The 20,373-nt window shown below is 35.2% G+C and overlaps 1 protein-coding gene across 2 annotated transcripts; it reads left to right on the top strand.

Annotated features, from left to right (window-relative positions):
• The first annotated feature begins 9,925 nt into the window (after window positions 1-9,925).
• LOC133876478 (uncharacterized) lies at window positions 9,926-19,999 on the top strand. 2 transcript variants are annotated; one of them, XM_062314760.1, is made up of 20 exons: window positions 9,926-10,472; window positions 10,574-10,662; window positions 10,990-11,099; window positions 11,219-11,273; window positions 11,799-11,887; window positions 12,034-12,100; window positions 12,193-12,255; window positions 12,571-12,741; window positions 12,836-12,929; window positions 13,004-13,083; window positions 13,205-13,280; window positions 13,622-13,665; window positions 14,241-14,308; window positions 15,205-15,290; window positions 15,411-15,568; window positions 15,654-16,992; window positions 17,129-17,415; window positions 17,981-18,187; window positions 18,273-18,429; window positions 19,489-19,999. In XM_062314760.1, exons 1-20 carry the CDS (start codon window positions 10,361-10,363, stop codon window positions 19,782-19,784), a joined length of 3,648 nt encoding a protein of 1,215 aa, XP_062170744.1. In that variant the 5' UTR covers window positions 9,926-10,360; the 3' UTR covers window positions 19,785-19,999. The 2 variants fall into 2 exon arrangements, with proteins under 2 accessions (XP_062170744.1, XP_062170745.1); XM_062314761.1 differs by lacking the exons at window positions 9,926-10,472; window positions 10,574-10,662 and having other exon boundaries at window positions 11,048-11,099; window positions 11,806-11,887.
• Window positions 20,000-20,373: the final 374 nt, after the last annotated feature.

The following is a 20,373-nucleotide window of genomic DNA, read 5'->3' on the forward strand; positions in this document are numbered from 1 at the left end:
ATTAGCCTTCAAGTGTGAGGTTAGTTCTAGCATAGGACTAAGTGAGAGTTAGTGAACCGTCACAATCCGAAGTAGGTTAAACACCCAAGATAAGTTGCATGTGGCATCCTTCCGGAGATCTACACACACTCCCTTTCCAAAAAAGATCAATACACCAAATACTACATTTAGATTTATTGGGTTTTAGAGTCTAGTTAATAAAGTCATAAGTTCCCTTATGAACATCCCAATATTGCAAGGAGGATAGAGTTGAAATGATATCCCTTGTAACTTGAACGATTTGCCAATCAAAGAAATTATATTGATTTTTGATGGCCATTATAACAATTATGAAGTCCCATTGCAAAATGAGAGGAACTTTGCTAAATGAGACAACCAAGTTAGAAGCTAGCAAAGGTGCTTTTACTTCTCCCATATTCACATTCCTGGAGCTTAACTTAGCAGTGCATACATACAATATCTCACCTTTATCATTGCTAATGACAACAGATTTGATAGAGAAAGAAGACTTCACTACAATATCAAAATTGACTTTTAAATAGTAGAAGTTGGAGCTTGATGTAATATTCTCATAGTCAAATAAGGAATTATAATTGTATAAGGAATAGTATTCATAGTCCCAGGTTGAGTCAGATTTGTTTCTTAATATAGCAGAGTTAGACTTTTCTTGTTGCAATAATTTTCTTGCTGTTTATATTCACATAATTTTTGTGAATCTATATGAATTTTTTTGGATATACTGAGTTGCAGCTCACCTACTGTTAGCTAATTGTAATAGGCGGGAACCTCTCGTTAAGGCAGCATGCCTCAGGAAGAAGCTCGAGCCGTCAGTGACATACCACTCTTGAAGAGCACAAATCAACAATTAAGCAACCATCACCCAGTGGGGTGCACGACATATCAATCTCCAAGTGTGAGGTTAGTTCTTGCATAGGAATGAGTGAGAGTTAGTGAACTATCGCAATCAAAGATAGGCTGAACGCCCAATATAAGTTGCATGCATATGGTATCCTTCTGGAGATCTGCACACACTCTCTTTCCAAAAAAGATCAATATATTAAATACTACATTTAGATTTATTGTATTTTAGAGTCATAGTTTGGAGTTAATAGAGTCATAAGTTCCCTTAAGAATCTACCCTGTTACTAACAGGTTCACATCAAAGCTTTCCATATGTTGCCCTCGAGGGCTACATTCTCCCAAGCTTGATCGTTGGATTTAACAGAAAACTTAATATGCTTCAAATGATAAAGAATGTCCTCATTAAGAGAATTATGCACTACTTGGTTCCTTGTATACCAAATCAAGTCCATGACAATTAAGGCAAAGATTTGAAAATTAAGAGTGTCTTTTTTTGGGGATGGATAGATGCTTTGAAGGATCAATGATAGATTTCACCCAGGAGCTGAGCTGAGCCTGAGAAGGAGATCCTCAAAGGCATCAAATATCAATGTTGAGAGCCCAAATGGATTGTCTTCAAATAATTCTAGCTAAATCACAACCCAAAAATTAGATGATTTAAAGTTTATAATTTGAGAAGGGAAAGATGAGGGCATAGCCAAACTTTCCAAGGAGAATATATAGGCCACCTTCCAAAGCAATGGGCTTTGACTCCTCCTTTATGTGGCTGTCTAATTTTCATATTTTAATTAAGGTTTATTTTGTTGTAGCCTTTGCAATTTGCATCCTCTTATTTCCTTTCTTTCTCATATTTCTGGCACTTACTTAGGCTTTTTTTGTTTTCTACTTTTCTTCACAATATTGTCTAATGTTGTTGAAAGTGGCAAAATGTACGGCCGATACATTAACAATAACTAATAAATAAATGGTATTTTTTTAAAAATAAAAATAAAAATAAGCCCCCACTTCTGATTGAGAGAGAGAGAAACAGAAAACTAAATTTTTTTACAATTTTTTCTTTGCTATTCATTATTAAAATATACAACATATAAAGAAGAGATAATTCCTGACTTCCATGAAGTTTAGCCCCCCAGACTTTTTTTTTTTTTTTTTTAATTTTTTAATTTTTTAATTTTTTTTATTTAATATAAAGGACTTTAAAGCACTTAATTATGATTGTACTCGGAGTTTTGAAGTGCCCATTTTCCTTCTAGAAAATACCAAAAGAAATATTAAAAAAAAAAGAAAATACCAAAAGAGAGAGAAGAAAAGAAAAGAAAAGAATAATTAATATCCTCATATACCAACCAATTGCAAGAAGAAAAAAGATAAAGAACTCCACTAAACTTATGATCTTCGGAATTGAAATAATAATGCCTTGAAATCGAAATAAATTCAACATAAAGTGCGATTTAAAAATGTATAATTTGAAAATGTAATTTTTAAAGACGCAGTTAAGCGTTTGGCATAATCGCAATTAGACCTTCAAAATCGTTGGTTAGCCTTTAAAATTTCGCATTTCCAAAAAAGCACCGCTTTACCTACGATTTAAAAAAAGTAGTTTTCTGTATTTTCAAATCGTCATTTTTTAAAAAAAAATTATAATTTTCAAAAAATTTATTTTCTGCGACTTTTATTTTCTACAATGTAATTTAAAATCGCATTTTTTAACTGTGAAATTGCAATCGCAAACGCATCTTATATTGACGTATACAACCAAAGGAAAACATGCCACCCTCCATGTAGTTGCCAATCATAAAAAACAAATCATTAACATATATCTCTAGAACTAGAAATATCATAGTTTTGGTCATTAATTTGGTGAGGATAGCCTATCATAATTTATCATTCATGTACCAAAAAAAATAAAATAATAATAAATAAATCATAATTTATCATCCTATAAATTACGGCACCAATGGGTCAACAATTTTTATGCCCTCTTTCCAAATTTGGAGCATACTTTTTTACCTTCCATTTTCACGACCAAACGAATTCATTACCAAATCAAAACAAACAAAATCCAAGTTAAGAAGCCTCCTCCTCATCAATCATTAAATCTTCCCATCTTCCTTTCCTTTCTCCACGTGCCATCCTCTCATCATGTGATGGATGAATGCACGCAACAAACTTTGTCCTTAGCCTCCACTTTCGGTTATCAAGACCAAAGCAAGGGATGGCAACAAAGTTAGGTAGATCACCATTATACCACTTTGGATCTCATTTAAGTTATAATTTGGCTCGATCAGGTTATGACTCAATCGGATTTGAAAAAACGTTTACGGTTTTTCGTTGTCTAAACCACGTCTATCATTAGTTTCCAATCGCTAAATACTACGTACTATTATCACGTCCAAATAAAATAGTTACTACATCTACCTTTTCAATTAAAAAGAGTTACTCTAGGCCGATCTGTTCTAAAGTCAATGTTTTTTCTTTTCTTTTTTTAATTAAATGACTAAAGTCAATGGTTATAATCCCTATGGCTATGTGTGCTCTTAATATGCCATTGCAAAATAATTATTGTTTGACGACAACAACAATTTGAGGATATAGGATCATTTCCACCTATGAGTTATTTTAATTCTTTGAAAAATCATATTTTCTATTTTATGGATTTGGTTTTGTGAACTAAATTATAAAACTTGAAAGACTATTTTCAAGTTACGTTGATTCCGGTGCTGCCTATTTTCGAACGACCGACTATTGCCGGATTCGACCAGTCAGATATCAAACGTGCGTGTAAAGACGAAGAATATAATTTTGGAAAACGATTTACAGTTTTTAAAACCGTAAATCGTTTTCCAAAAATTAAAGAAGGTTTTACGGTCAAACCGAAAATGGTTTTCGTTGACCGTTATTTTCGCCCCTACCAAACACCGTAAAATACCGAAATCATTTTCCGAAAATCATTTTATGCCGAAACAAACGGAACATAAGGCTAAAAACAATACCAAAATAAATAAATAAATCAGACACTCAAACGAGCATTTTATATTATATGTAAGTTTGATAATTTTCTAGATTTTGGTAATATACTTTTTTTTTTAAAATTATTAACAAACAATTTAAAATACAAAACAATTTTAAAATGTAGACCATTAAAAAAAAACTTCTTACCTTGCCTTTATATCATGCATGTTAAAACATTTTTTTTAATCAAAATAAAAGAAAAAAAAAACTTTTGCAAAATTTATTATCAAATATTACTAAAAATATATATGATTTTTTTTTTTTTTTTGGATTTTTTGATCCGCAATAAAAAGAGGAGTGGTTGTAATGGATGGCTCATAAAATAGTTTTAATTATCACGCGATGATGTTAAGAAGGAGAATCGCTAGGAGACGATAAAAGAGTCCCTGAATGGGCAAAACTTAGAAGGGACGAGTCGGTGTGCTATTACGATCGACCTAGCCAGTTGGCATTTTTCAAGTGTCTCTGTCAGGTGGGGGTTAGTTGGCTTAATTATTAATTAGCTCTTGTTTTCTAATAGTTAAACATCACATGGTTTTAATCTTCTTCAATTGTATTAATTGTTAAATATTTTCTGTATTTTTCGGTGTTTAATTAGTATAATAAAAAATGATGATCAACAGAAATCATTTGCAATTTGACTATAAAAGCTTTTTTTAATTTTTGAAAAATGATTTATGGTTTTAAAAAGCGTAAATCGTTTTCTGGATTTATACTCTTTATTATTGCAAGCACGTTTGTGGGAATCCCCACCATCGGGTATTCAAGTTTGTTGGTAGCCCGAATCTACCGCTGAAAGTCCTCAAATTTTTGTATCTGATCGCCGGATTACGGCATCGGCAACTACTACTGAATTCCGGCAAAACATGCCAGAATCTGGCCGGTGCCAAAATCTGGCACTGGTCCACTAGAATCTAGTGACGTCTGGCACTATTGCCGGATTTCGGCAACCAAATTCATGCCAATTTGGTTGAATTCCGGCACAAATTGTCGGATTTCGACTACCTTAGCCGGAATCCGGCCTTATTGTATTAGATTTTAGCCACTTTCGCCGGAATCCTGCCGGTTAGTGACGAAATCTTGTTACTGGTGATTTTTTCGTACTAGTCAAACATCGAAAAAAATTTTAAGAATTTTTTTTTTAAAAAAAATAATTTTGTTGAAAATATTTTACGTCTAAATAAACGTAACATAAATTTTAATCACACAATTTATCTATTACGATAATAATTAACCCCGGGAAGTGATTAAATCAAAGGTTGATGTTGATATGATTTTAATGTTTTTATGGTTGGATCAGGGGCATGTGTTTTTTAGGTCAGGAAAAGTATTATGAGCTATTTTAAAAAGCCCAAATTCTTTTCTAGTCAAACAAATCGGCAAAGCAGAATATCTTTTTTTTTTTTTTGGGTAGTTAAGGAAGCAACTAGAAATTCAAAAGGATTAATGATAGTCAGCTTCACTTTCGTGTTAATTAATGCTTTTCCTGATCAATTTTCACAAAGTTGACGACCACTTAGCTGGATAAATGGACATCATCAAATTAAAAATAAATAAAACTAAAAAAATAAAATAAAGGAAAGCTGATGGAGACAAGAGTTGGCCAAGAGCATGACATCATTAACATGCCACTGCGGCTACCAACTTCAAACCTGGCAATCCACTGGAAACGCGGTTTATCATTATGCGTTACAGTAACTTTTGTTGAAACATTATATTAAAAGGAAAACCATTTACGCATGACCCATATGCCATAGTTTTTTAAAAGGAAAATGTTATATATAATTATATTAAAATTTTGAATTCAATAATAATTTTTTCAATCACGTCAAAAAGTAAACACTTAAGAATATAAAAATAAAAATGTGTATATTTAAAAAGCAACAAAGTCTCACGGAATAACAAAGAAGTTGAAGATGTAACATTAAGTTTTAAATTAAGTAATTCTATAAAATAAAAAATAAATGTTTTAATGCAAAATAAAAAGGTGAAAGTATTTGTGTTTTGAATTGTTTATTACTATTTTAGGTTAAAGTCTCTTGAATTAACAATTCTTTTAAACAGCGGTAGAAGTATGTATGCCCTTGGGGGCTAATCCCCCCTCCCCCAAATTTTAAAATTGCCTCTAAAGTTTTCCTTAAAATTTATGGTTTTTTTAAGAAATGTCCCCCAAAACTAAATTTTTATCCCAGACTTTTATTTTTTCTATTCTAATCAAACCTTACTCTATGTATTTTAGTATTTAATCAATTTTTTTTTAATGTAAATTCAATTATTGTTTTAAAGAAAATATGGGTTTTTTTTTTTTTTTTTAGAAGAATGACATAAAAGTAGTTTAATTGCAATAAACTAGTAGTTTCATATCTTAGTGTCAAATCTGTCATTTCGTGTGGCTTTTTTTAAAATGATTATTAATTCAAGGGCTTAAATGTATTTAATCCTAATATTTTTATTTTGAAAAGAGAAAAAAAAAATTATTGTTAAATAATGCCTTCGTTCTCATTTTAGGATAGATTTGAAACTAATTAATTCAATCGCCACTATACAAGGAAAGAATGTCATATTTATATATATTCTTTTTTTTTTTTTTTTTTTTTTTTGTAGGTTATATATATATTCTTTTAGTGAACGATCATTGGGTAAGTTGCTAATCCAACTTTAAAGCAAGAGATCTGTCCGTCCCTTTTTATTGGAACCTAAACCAATATGGATTGTGATTTACTATAATTAAATTGTTTGAAACAACTCACAGAGGAAGATTGTAGGGTTCATCTCTATAAAATTGGTGGGCTCTACATCCACAATCTTCTCATTATTTTTATTAAGTGCCTAGATTTTAACATTTCAAACTAATACAAAAACAAGTGACGTGACATTTTGTAAGCCATATTTGTGACATGATTTGGTATATGTTGGCCGGGGGTATATACCGACGGCTAAAAGTTGACATCAAATCAGTTAATTCTAGCTTTTGACAAATCACATGTGGTTTAGTTCAATGTATTATGTATACCTTTTTTTTTTATTTTTTTTTTATTTTTATTATTTTCTTTATTCTCTTTATAACGTGTTGAATGGGTGCCACAGTATAATGTGTTACTTTTTCCAATCAGTTCCTGGCCGCAAAAATAAATAATAAATAAAAAAAAGCAGGGAAAATGATCATCTAGAACATGTGCTTTACTCTCTTTTTTCTTTTTTATTTTTTAATGTGTCCAATCATGTTTATGGAAGGTCTTTTGCCCCAGTAGTTTACTCATTCATGGGCTAATACATGACCTGGGCTGGCCCCTGAAAAACCAATTAAAGTCACAGGCCATCAAACCCAATCAGTTGGCAGATTGGCCTCAGCCTTTAGTAGGAAGTCTTCAAGGGCTTACTCTAATCCAACGGGTCTAAAAAGGTCTATCCACCTTCAAGGTAGTCCAAGTGCCTGGCAGGCCAGCCCTTCCGAGGGGTCACTGACCAACGGTCACCTGCTTAAGAGAAATGATAGAAGGGGACCTTTAACCGGCCCCCTCCTCCTTTTTTCAATAAAAAATACAATTTTATTTATCAAAGTATACTTTTTGATTGTTTTGTTTTTCTTTTATAAATAAAATTATATTTTTTATTGAAAAAAGGAGGAGGGGGGAGTAAAAGGTCCCCCTCTATCATTTCTCCCCATTAAGCATGTATAGTAATGGGACCCTATAGGGAAAGGTATTCTTTCTTGCCTATTTATGCTTGACTTGATAAGGGAAGAATCGGCTCCATAAGGGAGGATTTGTTGGAGAGTCCCTTCCAAGAAAAGCTATCCGCGTGAATATGCCACTTGCCATATTGGATCCTTAACCTCTTACCCTTACCATTACAAACTCGCGACAAAACGCTATTTTGAGGTATGCACTAAGGATGCACATGAGGATGTGATTATTTGTAATATTTACAACTGTATAATACATATATCACTTTTAGATATTTTCATTCTCATCACGTTTTTATTAACTATATCCGTGCGGTTATTATCCGCGTATTAAGTAATGAGCATATTTTAGTCTTTTGGGCATTATTTGAATATCTATTAAGGCCTATTTTAAATAATTTTGAAAACAATTTAGATCAGTTTTTAGTGTTTTGGGATTTTTTTTTTTTAAACCTTAATCTTTTGAAAATATATTGATTTCATATTACTTTTGTATTTTTGCTCAAGTATTATAAGAGAAATCAACACAACCAACCAAACCAATGTAAACATAATTTATACCTAATCCAAAACGATATTATTTTAATATTAAACATCAAAACGACGCCATTTTGGTGAATTTATTAAATATTATATATATAAGAAATATACATTATATAAAAAAGGTACAAGGATGCAATTTGGATAATAACCTCATTTTTTGTATATCTTAAAACCGCTATCCACATATGCGGATAATAATTTTTACTAACCACATAACGGATAGTTACAGATTACAAATGTGAGCAATTAATATCCGCACCGCACGTATAAACCTAATATGCACACTTTCCCTTCTTTCTTTTTTTTTTTTTTAAATAAAAAAATAAAAAATGAACACACTTTCCCCTTCTCACTCGCTCCCTTGCCTCCTAATTCCTATATCAAACACTTTATTAACTCAAATATCAGAATGTCCTCCACCCTGTCCATTTGTTGTCTTTTTAAATCTTCTTCCACCGTGGCTGCCGATTGCAGTGCCATTTCATATGGAAGCCAGCAAGGGAGTGATAAGGAGGTGAGAGTTAAGTCCACCATTGCAGCAAAGTTGTTCTTCATTCGCTTTGCTGCTGTAAACATGAAGGCATGATCTGGTTCGTCCAAATACGTACGTGTAGCAGCGAGAAGAAGGGGGGTCGAAGAAAGGAATGGCCTTGGGATTTGTGTTCCAATTAAGATGAATTTTTAATGGGAAAGGTATCGGCATGCTTACTCGAAGAGCCGAAATTCTCTGCTTCAAGGCGTGAGTTGGTTTGTCTTCTACGTTGCTCTACAAACAAGTGCACGTAATTCAATGTATGGCTGCCCGCCGCTGATTGCGTTGAGACTACATGGGCCATGTAATTTGACGATCTGTATTCAAGGATCAAGACAATTTCTTTTTTTTTTTTTTTTTTGTGGTGTTTCCTTTCTGGGCAATGAGTTTTACAATGGGTTTGATCGTTGATGGAACAAAAATTGGTGCCCCCAATTACTTACCTCCTTCAAAATTTGGGGCATAATTTGGACATTATTGTCTAATGGTTGTTGGACCATTTAGAAATGAAGAATTATATTAGGTTGGATCGTGGTTTACTTGATTTACAATTAGCTCTATATAATATTAAAATAAATTCAGAGTCCTTTGAGCTATGTGAAAAAAAACAATTTACTTCGTATAGTTAAATTCCGTCGGTTTTTGTTTGTGTGATATGTTAGAGCTCATAAACTTGTGACACGTTTCATTAAAGTTGGTGTCACACTAGCGGAATCTGTTAAGGCAATTGACGGAATTTGACCGTAAAGATTACATTATTTTGTTGGCATACCTCAAAAATTTATAAATTAAGTTTGATATGGTAAAGAGCTAATTGCAAATCAGGTAAATTATATGAATTGATTTTACATTTTTTCTTAAAAAATAAAAGAAAAATCACTTAAAAAAAATCACATTAACAAATATGATAATAAGCGTGAAGAACTAGTGAATTCAAACTAATGACTTTCGCTTAATAAAGCGTGGTCCCCAACAAATTGAACTACCCCTTAAGAACATAGTAGTATTATCTCAATTGAAAGTATATGAAGCATAAAAAACATGTCATTACCTCCCCCATCTCACACAAAACTCATTGGATGTACAGGATTTCAACACCAAAAAAAGAAAAAGAAAAAGAAAAGGCCCATCAGGCCATGCATGTTGCCATATTGCCAATTGCATGTGCCAGTGCCACCCAAATAGCAAAAAAAAAAGAAAAAGAAAAGGAAAGGCCATCAGGCCATGCATGTTGGCATATATTGCATCATTTGCATTTGCCACCCAAATAGCAAAATCAATAGCAATCGCATTTAAACTATTTTTAAATCCCGATATCCCTGTACAAATAATCTTTGGCCGTGAGCTTCATTGAGCAAGCGTGGCTGTAGCAATTTCCTAACCTCGATCAACCTTGAAAATCACTTTTCCCGAACACGAAGCCACACCGACAAATCCACCCTCTGACACTTCCTTGGAGACCGTTCATCTCTGACACGCACCACCTAGATCCGATGCACTTCCCCTAACCCCCGCACGCGCCAAACCACCACCACCCCCATTCCGAATTCCCCCCCACCTGAAATTCCATTTCACAAACTGCAGACCCCAGCTGGCTCCTCTCAATGCTCGCCCCGACCCGAACCCCGCAATCCGAACCCGACTAAGGATTTCCTGCATTTCCGATCATATCCGCGAAACGATCCGACTCGTTTCCAGAGATTCCTCGGAGCTTCTGGAAGACGAAAATGGAGTCGATACTGGCGCGCGCGTTGGAGTACACGCTCAAGTACTGGTTGAAGTCATTCTCCAGAGATCAGTTCAAGTTGCAGGGCCGGACCGTACAGCTCTCCAATTTGGGTAAGTTTCGTGATTACTGAGGTTAATTTGGTTGAATTTTGGTGGAATATGTGATTGCATTAGGGTTTAATTGTGGGTTTTTGCTTCGAAATTTGGGGCAGATATAAATGGCGACGCTTTGCATTCGAGCGTCGGGTTGCCACCGGCGCTGAATGTGACGAAGGCGAAGGTCGGGAAATTGGAGATAATGGTTGGTGACTAATGGCTCTCAATCTTTTTTTTTTTTTTTAAATGGTAACTGATGATTATTTAGTGTACTCTCTGTTTGGTTGCTAAGAATCGCTGGGAAAATGGGTGGAAAATGAGTTACATTTATGACTGTTTACCATCTTGAAGATTGCAAGAATCTCATTAGATAATAGAGGAAATTTTGAAGTCCAAATTGTCAGATTGTTTCTAATAATTCAGTGAATTAAAGGATGCATAAGGTTTCAACTAGTTTTCAGCAAATTAGACTGGATTTGGTTTTGTTGTAATATTTTATTATCTAATCGGGTTTAATTTGTGTGCTTTTTAGCTGCCGTCAGTAAGTAATGTACAATATGAGCCAATTGTTGTGCAAATTGATCGGCTTGATTTGGTTCTAGAGGAGAACTCTGATTTGGAGGCATCTAGGAGTCCGAGCAGGTTTTATTACTTGCTTAAAGATTATATTCAAGATTAAATAGAGTTGTGGTAGTTTTTTTAGTAGTGTGATGCTTATGCTGTTAGTTAAAACTGTTGGCTTTTGCTTTCATCACTTGCAGTACCCCGACATCTGTTAGCTCTGGGAAGGGAAGTGGTTATGGATTTGCTGATAAGGTGCGCCTGTACCTTGGCTAGAGTTAAATTTATCTATTTGATATTTAAGGTTCAATAATTCCAATGTATGTTATGGATTTGAGGCATTAATTGTCAAACCTAAGTCCAATCCTCAGCTCACCCGAGCACTTCACTTGAACCATGTCTAAGTGCTACTCAATTTGTTATATTATTCATCTTCAACCCTATAGCATTGTCCTACTGCACCATTTCAGCTTGCAAACAGTCATTTATCGATTTATACACGAGACATCTTAGATCCTCCTTTACGACTTCTGTCCATGTCCTTTTTCCCCCTGCTCTCCTTGTACTCTCAACTTGTATTGACTCACACATCTTAAACGATAAAGTCAGGTGCATACACAACTTGATTTAAGGACTCATAATCCATTATGGTGCCTGTAAAGGTTTTATGATGGTTTTCCAGCCTGAAATAGCTCCCCCTTGCTTGGGCTTGTCAACTCTTACATGCACACAAATGCAAACATTGAATTTGAAAGACAATTCACCTTATATGATTATCAGATTGCAGATGGAATGACTTTAGAGATTGGCACTGTCAATCTTCTACTTGAAACTCGTGGTTGTGCTCAAGGCCAAGGAGGAGCAGCTTGGTAGGTTCTTGATGCCTTTATCTATTTGTTTGTTTAACATCTGTTTGTCTAGTTATTTGTTTGTATATGTGAATCAACATATTCTAATGTATTGGAATGCCTATGTAAACCTTTTCTCATATATGTATTTGGTATACCATCCCCAGGGCATCACCTTTGGCAGCTATCACTATACGCAATCTTTTGCTGTATACCACAAATGAAAATTGGCAGGTAATTTGCCGGTTAAGTGGTTATGCTTGTGAGATGTTTGATTGGCTACTTTCTTCTGTACAACAGCTAATTTAACAACATTTTCTTAACAGGTTGTAAATCTTAAAGAAGCGCGGGACTTCTTCAGTAACAAAAAGTACATATATGTGTTCAAAGTAATGTACTGATTTTCATTAGTACCTATATATTGATATATACACCATTGTGTGTATTTTGTGGTTTTTTTTTAATTAATTATTTTTTGGGCGGGAGAGGGGTGAGGGGATTTCATGCTCCCTTTATTTCTTCTTTCTTCTTCTTCTTCTTCTTCTTTTTTTTTTTTTTTTTTTTTTTTTTTTTTTTTTTTTCTAGGATAAGATGTACCGTGAAAAATTTGCTTCTTGTGCATGTGTTTCATTATTCTCATAAATGAAAGATGTTAAAATGCTTGTCTTTACATGAGTACCTAATGATTCTAAATTCTTTACCAGAAACTTGAATGGGAATCTTTGTCTATTGATCTCCTGCCTCATCCTGATATGTTCATGGATGCTAATTTAGCCTGCTCTCGAGAGGGAGGGAACCAGAGAGATGATGATGGTGCCAAGCGAGTTTTCTTTGGCGGAGAGCGCTTTATAGAAGGAATATCAGGACAAGCTTATGTAATGCAAATCTGTCATTTCAAGTTGATTCCTATATATCTAGATTTTTATGGGGTCCATATTACTAATTATATCCTTAATTGTTTATGTCCAGATCACGGTGCAAAGGACTGAACTGAACAGTCCACTTGGGCTTGAGGTCCAGTTACACGTTACAGAAGCTGTTTGTCCTGCATTAAGTGAACCAGGTAATGATATCTAGATTTTTCCTTTTTCAGTAGTAGAATATATTGCATGGGGTTAATTTAGCATTTATGAGCAGGACTACGTGCTCTTCTACGCTTCTTGACGGGATTATATGTCTGTTTAAATAGAGGAGACGTTGATCCAAAGGCTCAACAGGTTTTACCTTGCCTTAGTTTTTATTCTTTCAGTAAAATGTTATCTTGCTATCCTGTCATGTACCGATCTCAATCAAGTTCTCTCTCTCTCTCTCTCTCTCTCTCTCGTAAAATCCTGGCAGCGATCTACAGAAGCAGCAGGACGCTCTCTAGTCTCTATTGTCGTGGACCACATATTTCTCTGCATTAAAGATGCTGGTTTGTCCCCCCTCTCCACAACATGGCCGTAATTTTTTTTTGTTCTCTCTCTCTCTCTCTCTCTCTCTCTCTCTCTCTCTCTATATATATATATATATATATATATATATATATATATATATATATATATATATATATATATATATATATATATATAATGCAATTCATTAACCTATATATGACGATTACTCTGATACCTTATTACTCTCTCTCCCTCCCTCAATCCCTTTTAAAGGTTTTTCCATACATATAGTAGAATGTACCTCCATTTCTTTTTAAGACCTCTTTTTTATTTTATTTTTTACTAAAGGATTTTTTTTTTCCTGTTCTTGTACTTGCAGAATTCCAGCTTGAACTTTTGATGCAGTCGCTCTTATTTTCACGGGTAGTTAATGACACTAAATTATTCTTCAAATTTCCGATAACATCATCTTATTGTTCTTATCCCATATGTTTCGTGGCTAAAAACCAATCACTTCTGAAGCAAACAAAGCGATTTAGTGAGCAATCCTGAGTTTGTCTTTTCAGTACTTTATATGTTTTGCTTGTGATACCTCATATAATGCTATAATTAAGATATTTATTGCTTGAAAAACAGAGAAAAAGTAAATTGACATCAGTTTCATTTTATGTATGTGGCTTTATATAAAACTAATATGGTTGTTGTGTCCTTAGAATATTTTTCTTAAATTTTGGTAGCTTCATCATTTATTTGAGTCTATTTTTTCAAAGATAATTTTGTGGCGGGACTTTGATGCTCCTTGTTAGTTTGATCAATTTCTAGTGGCAAGTTTACTATTGGCTTCTTACTTTATTTAACTATTGCATTAAGTTAGCTTGCATCCTCCTGTTTTAAGCTTTGAGACCCCTTCATAAATCTTCCCATGCATATCTTAGTTTTTGTGCAGTTCTGTACTTTTAGTAGTTTAAGACCGTATCTGAGATGTGCTTTTCTCGCAGGCCAGTGTTTCTGATGGAGAACAAGACAATAACTTGTCTAAGGTCATGATTGCTGGACTATTCTTAAGGTGAGCTTCTTTTTATTTTGCAGACTTTGTCCTGCTGAATATTCTTTCTTGGTAGTTTTGTAAGGGCTTCAATGTTGCTACCATTAAGTCTCCGGAAGTGGTAAGGGTCTTGGTCTTTGTGGTAGGCCCATGAGGTCTAAGGTTTGAATCTCTTGGGTGCAAACAATTTCTTGAGGCTAGCCTGCTGGCGAAGCTGGATTATTACTCGATCCGTGTGGAGGGGGCGCTTTACACATGCTGAGGTTTACCTGACAGGGATGAGTACACGAAGTAGCCATGCCTTGTAGGGGTTCCTTATCATAAAAAAATAGTCTGCGGAATATAGCTTTCCATTTTTGTTCTTTGCCTTTTGGAAGTTTTAGCTTTTATGCATGTGTTTTCATTTCTCTTTTTCCTCTGATACAATACCACTCAAATTGATCAATTTGATTTTGTCACTTAGTAGTTATTACTTTTAGGTTCCCCTAGAAATTACAATGTAAAAATTTCTAGAATTTATAAAATCCAAAAAAGAAGAAATAGAAGCAGATGTCACATCAACACATTTCTTTCTCATTTATCCTTTCAAAAACATTTGCCAAACACACCCAACAGCTTTACACTTAGAACTGGAAAGTTTGTTGATCACCTTGAAGAGTGTTTTTTAGTTTACTAGATGTGGATATGTGTATATGATCTATTCCTTGTGACCTCTACTGTACCTTTACTCAAATGAATTAATTTAATTATAATATTTGTTTGAGAGAGCGGAAATATGTCTTAACAGAATTTTTATGCTGTCCTTAAATACTTGGGATGGGACTTTTCTTTTCAATTTATTTATCCTTTTATGTATTGACTTGAGTATATGTTATTATGTACCTGAATTATAACTTACATGGCTGGCTGGAATTTAGGGATACCTTTTCACGCCCTCCGTGCACATTAGTGCAACCATCGATGCAAAGTGTTTCAAAAGATCTTCTACACATTCCTGAATTTGGTATCAGTTTTATTTATTTTATATTTTTGAGAACATCAGTTTCAGTTCAATGTCCATATATTTAGCTAGGATTGAGTATATGAGATAAAGTTGATTTTGTTCCTTTGTCTGTTTGGGCAGCTAAGAATTTTTGCCCTCCAATATATCCTCTGGGAGAACAGCAGTGGCAATTAATTGATGGTGTTCCTTTAGTATGTCTCCATTCTCTTCAGATGAAACCCTCTCCGGTTCCTCCATCTTTTGCTTCACAAACAGTTGTAGAGTGTCAACCTCTTATGGTATGCACCAAATTCTTTCTATGAATGACCTCATTTACATTAACTTTTTTAACTTCTTAGTAGTATCTTCCTATTCTTGGCTCAGATTCATCTTCAGGAAGAATCCTGTTTGAGGATATCTTCCTTTCTAGCTGATGGAGTTGTTGTCAATCCTGGTGCTGTTTTACCAGATTTTTCTGTAAATTCCTTCATTTTCACTCTGAAGGAATTAGATCTTACTGTTCCTTTGGACCTGGGCAAATTGAGTAATCCTGTTAGTAACAGGGACAGTGACATCCAGAGCTCATTTTCTGGAGCAAGGCTTCATATTGAGAGCTTGTTCTTTTCAGAATCACCTTCACTAAAACTAAGGCTATTAAACCTGGAGAAGGATCCTGCTTGCTTCTGTCTCTGGGCAGATCAACCTGTTGATGCTAGCCTGAAGAAATGGACCACTAAAGCATCACTCCTTAGTTTGTCTTTAGAAACATGTACTGGCTTAAGTGGACTTCAAAATTCTCTTGACTGGAGTTCAGGCTTATGGAGATGTGTTGAGCTGAAAGACACATGCATTGAAGTAGCTATGGGAACTGCTGATGGGAGCCCGTTAGCAGATGTTCCTCCTCCAGGGGGTATTGTCAGGGTAGGGGTTTCTTGTCAACAATATCTGTCCAACACTTCAGTGGAGCAGCTTTTTTTTATACTGGATCTCTATGCATTCTTTGGCAGAGTGAGTGATAAGATAGCCCTTGTTGGAAAAAATAATAGACCAAAGATAGGTAGGAATAAATCTTTTGGTGGAAGGCTGATGGATAAGGTTCCTAGTGATACCGCAGTAAGTTTAGCGGTGAAGGATCTTCAGCTTAGATTCCTGGAGTCTTCTGCAATGAATGTTCAGGGAATGCCTCTGGTCCAGTTTCTTGGGGATAATCTATTTATCAGAGTTACTCATAGAACCCTTGGTGGTGCCATTGCTATTTCATCAACTTTACGTTGGGAGAGTGTTCAGGTGGACTGTGTAGACACCGAGGGAAAGTTGGCGCATCAAAATGGCACATTGTTAACTTATGTTGATGATGGTCCTTTGATTAGTGGGAATGGATACCCTCAATTAAGAGCTGTCTTTTGGGTACAGAACAAAATAGACCATTATTCAAGAGGCAATGCTTTTACAGTTCCATTTCTCGACATAAGCGTGGTACATGTGATTCCGTTAGATGAACAAGATATTGAATGCCATACTTTGAATGTGTCAGCTTGTATTTCTGGTATTCGCCTTGGTGGAGGAATGAACTATGCTGAAGCCTTGCTGCATCGGTTTGGAATACTTGGGCCTGATGGTGGTCCTGGGAAGGGGCTATCCAAAGGGTTAGAAAACTTACGAGCAGGGCCATTTTCAAAACTTTTTAAAACATCTTCTCTCATTGTTGATGATCCAGAAGAGGGTATGTAACATATTATATTGGGTAACATTGTTTAACTGGTTGAATCCACATATCCGCACACATGCACACTGATTTGCTCATCTGTCCCTTATCTTCCACTTTATGTACAATTCTCTCAACTTTACTTTTTAACCAGATGGAAATTCAGGAGATGCACAAGAAATTAGCTCGTTGCAGTTGGGAAAGCCAGATGATGTGGATTTCACCATAGAATTGAAGGACTGGTTATTTGCTCTAGAAGGACCACAGGAGATGGCAGAAAGGTGGTGGTTTGACAATCATGAAGGTGTAGGTAGAGAAGATAGGTGTTGGCATACAACTTTCCAGAGTCTGCGGGTGAAAGCAAAAAGTAGTCCAAAGCATGAACTTAATGGCAAAGGAAGGTCACAAGAAATGCAGAAATATCCTGTGGAATTGGTCACGGTGAGAATGTGATTTTTTTTTTCTCCTTTAATTTAGCTTTTAAATTTTGTTCAAAGGCTTTAATTGTTCCATTAGTTTTAGAAGCTGGTAAGCACTGCTAATAAAACATGGAACATAAATATACTGTTTTGATGGTGAATTTGTCCAACATGAACAAGAATTATCGCTTTCGTATCTTGAGTTATTCTTGGGTTCTTTGCTTAGCCTATTTTGGAGTTGGGTCACTGTCGGTGTGTGGTTATAGGAGCACTAGAGAACTTTTGTTTTGTCCCAACCACTCATTCAATTTAGAGCACTACACAAACAAGGCTTCCAAATCAGGTTCAGTTTTTTGCTTATTTTATTCTACATGAGCCAAATTTAACCATTCCCACTTTGGCAACTTGCAAGAAACACAAAGCTAGTCAGACAGATATAGTTTACTTTTGTTCTAAATATAACCCTACCCAAACACACGTGCAACCCTTATCCTTGAATCGAATTTTATTTTGTGAACTATCTTCTCTGCCTTTCTTTAGTTTTAGAAATATACTATTCATTATCTCACATTTTGAGATGCTTGCAGGTTGGTGTTGAAGGCTTACAGACTTTAAAGCCTCAGGGCCTAAAGGGCATCCATCCATCTGTCTTACCTGCTAATGGTATTAAAGAAACTGCTCAGACATTTGGAGGGATAAATCTTGAACTTCGCCTGGTGATAGCTGAGGTCTCCGTTGATGATGAACTAGCAAAGTGGGAGGTGGAAAACTTGAAATTTTCTGTTAAGCAACCGGTAATAAAGTCTTAACTTTACAGGCATATCCATGCTGCCTCTTGTTTTAGGAAGGTCTTGTATTATGATGATTTTTACCATGCAGATTGAGGCAGTTGTTACCAAAGATGAGTTGCAACACCTTGCTTTTTTGTGCAAGTCTGAAGTTGACTCCATGGGTCGAATAACTGCTGGAATTTTGCGGTTACTGAAGCTGGAAGGTTCTATTGGCCAGGCAGCGATGGATCAACTAAGTAACCTTGGTATGTTAAACACATTGTTAAGACTCCATTCATTGCAACTAGAATAAATTCTTATTATTCTGCAACTAGAATAAATTCTTATTATTCTTTGCAACTAGAATAAAGTCTTAGACTGGAATGCTAGACGTTGAATATGGGCATATAAGACTATGAGGGCTCATGGTTTTGTTGTAAGCAAACTGCAAATTGGTACCAGATGGAGGTTATCAGAATCAGGATTCTTTGGGAGCCTATATAAGTATGACTAGTACACCTACAGAATGCAATTTGACTTGAAGAAAAAGGCATCCAGTACCAAAACATCAAATTCGGTCTATAAGGTTGTTTAAACTTGAATCAAGGACTGTAATGTGTTAACCTTTGGATTTTACAATAGTTATAGAAGTTTGATAGAATGTCTAAAAAGAGAAGAATATAGAAGGAATTGATTAAAGTACTTGAAGAAAAAGTGTGTGTGTGTTCACTTAAGTGAATTTATGTGATTCAGCAGAAGCAGTTAGTTATAGATGGAACTCAATATAACCCCTTATTCTTAAACTTATTTTTTCATTGGATGACTGCCTATTTCTAGTTTTCACGACTTTTTTCATCTTTTTTCTTTTTGTGGTTAGGTGTTCTTCTTGCATTTGTTCTGTTTACTTTGGTGCACCCTTTGATTTTTAATGAAATTCGACCACTTATATAAAAAGAAAATGTCTAGAATGTTGAATCATAGTGATGCATTCATACATGATATATAGTTGACTTCTGCATCGTGAAGTAGCAGGATATGCTTGCTGTTCAGGGAGCCCCCAACACTCCCAACCCCCAGTGGTGGGGCTCCCTCTTCTCTTCTTACTGTGCACGACAGTCCAACCCATTGAAACTCCTTGACCCATATGTTTGGATTGAGCTGCATTGTAGTTGAGTCCTTTATTGAAATACTGACCTATGCTTTCTTTTGGCCATAATGCTTTGCTGCTTGTATGTTCCTTGTCGGACCAATGAAATATATCCTTGTAGTACGCGTGTTCCATCTTACTTGATGAGAGTCAGAATTTGACAGATTGATGATTGCAGGAAGTGATGGCATTGACAAGATATTCTCCCCAAAGCTCAGCAGTGGTAGTAGTGCTGGCAGTATTGGGCTCTCTCCATTACCAAATCTGATCAATGAAAGCCCACGCACAACAATGGAAGCGACAGTGGCTTCCCTAGAGGATGCAGTTTCAGATTCACAGGCCAAGTGTGCCGATCTTATTACTGAAGTAGGTTGTTCAGAATCTTCCATACAGCATCTTGAGACTATTAAACAACTCAGTCAGAAGCTTGAAAGTATGCAAAGTTTGGTGATGCGGCTACGGACTCAAATTTAATTTGGCTTACTGTGCGCCATTTTAGGCTGTGATATTCTGGGAGAAAAGATATCCCAATCATATAGTTCCCCATTCTTTTTTGTATATAACATATATAGAAATGCATGTTGAGCGAATGTAATAGTGAGGCAGAAAAGAAAGCTACTCATCTGTGTAATGAGAAATTTTGTATCCAAGGACGACTTCCATATTGTATCAATTTAAATTTTGAACAATATGCTGTTACTCATTTACCCCATAAGTTTCTTGGTTATAGCACCTCAATGCATGGTGATGGTCAACGTGCAACGAATGCTACCGCATTTTGTAGTCTCCCAGTAAACTACTAAGATCAATATCATGACCAGTTTGTAGTTTGAGGAGCATAAGTATGGGACGAACTTGTCAGTGTTTGAATGGCACAAAACTGAACCCGCTTTTATTACGTGTAATGCTATTTAATAGATTGTTTTATTCAGATTGGTTAGGTTCCAAGCCAACAATAGGTATCTTGTCCCTGAGCCCTGTCGGATCGCATTAACGTTAGATAGAACTTATGAAGCTTGTACATGGATTGTTGACTTCTTGTGGTTTAAACCCTGGTATCAGG

The sequence above is a fragment of the Alnus glutinosa genome, chromosome 8 (genome assembly GCF_958979055.1).
Source record: "Alnus glutinosa chromosome 8, dhAlnGlut1.1, whole genome shotgun sequence".
Taxonomy (NCBI): domain Eukaryota; kingdom Viridiplantae; phylum Streptophyta; class Magnoliopsida; order Fagales; family Betulaceae; genus Alnus; species Alnus glutinosa.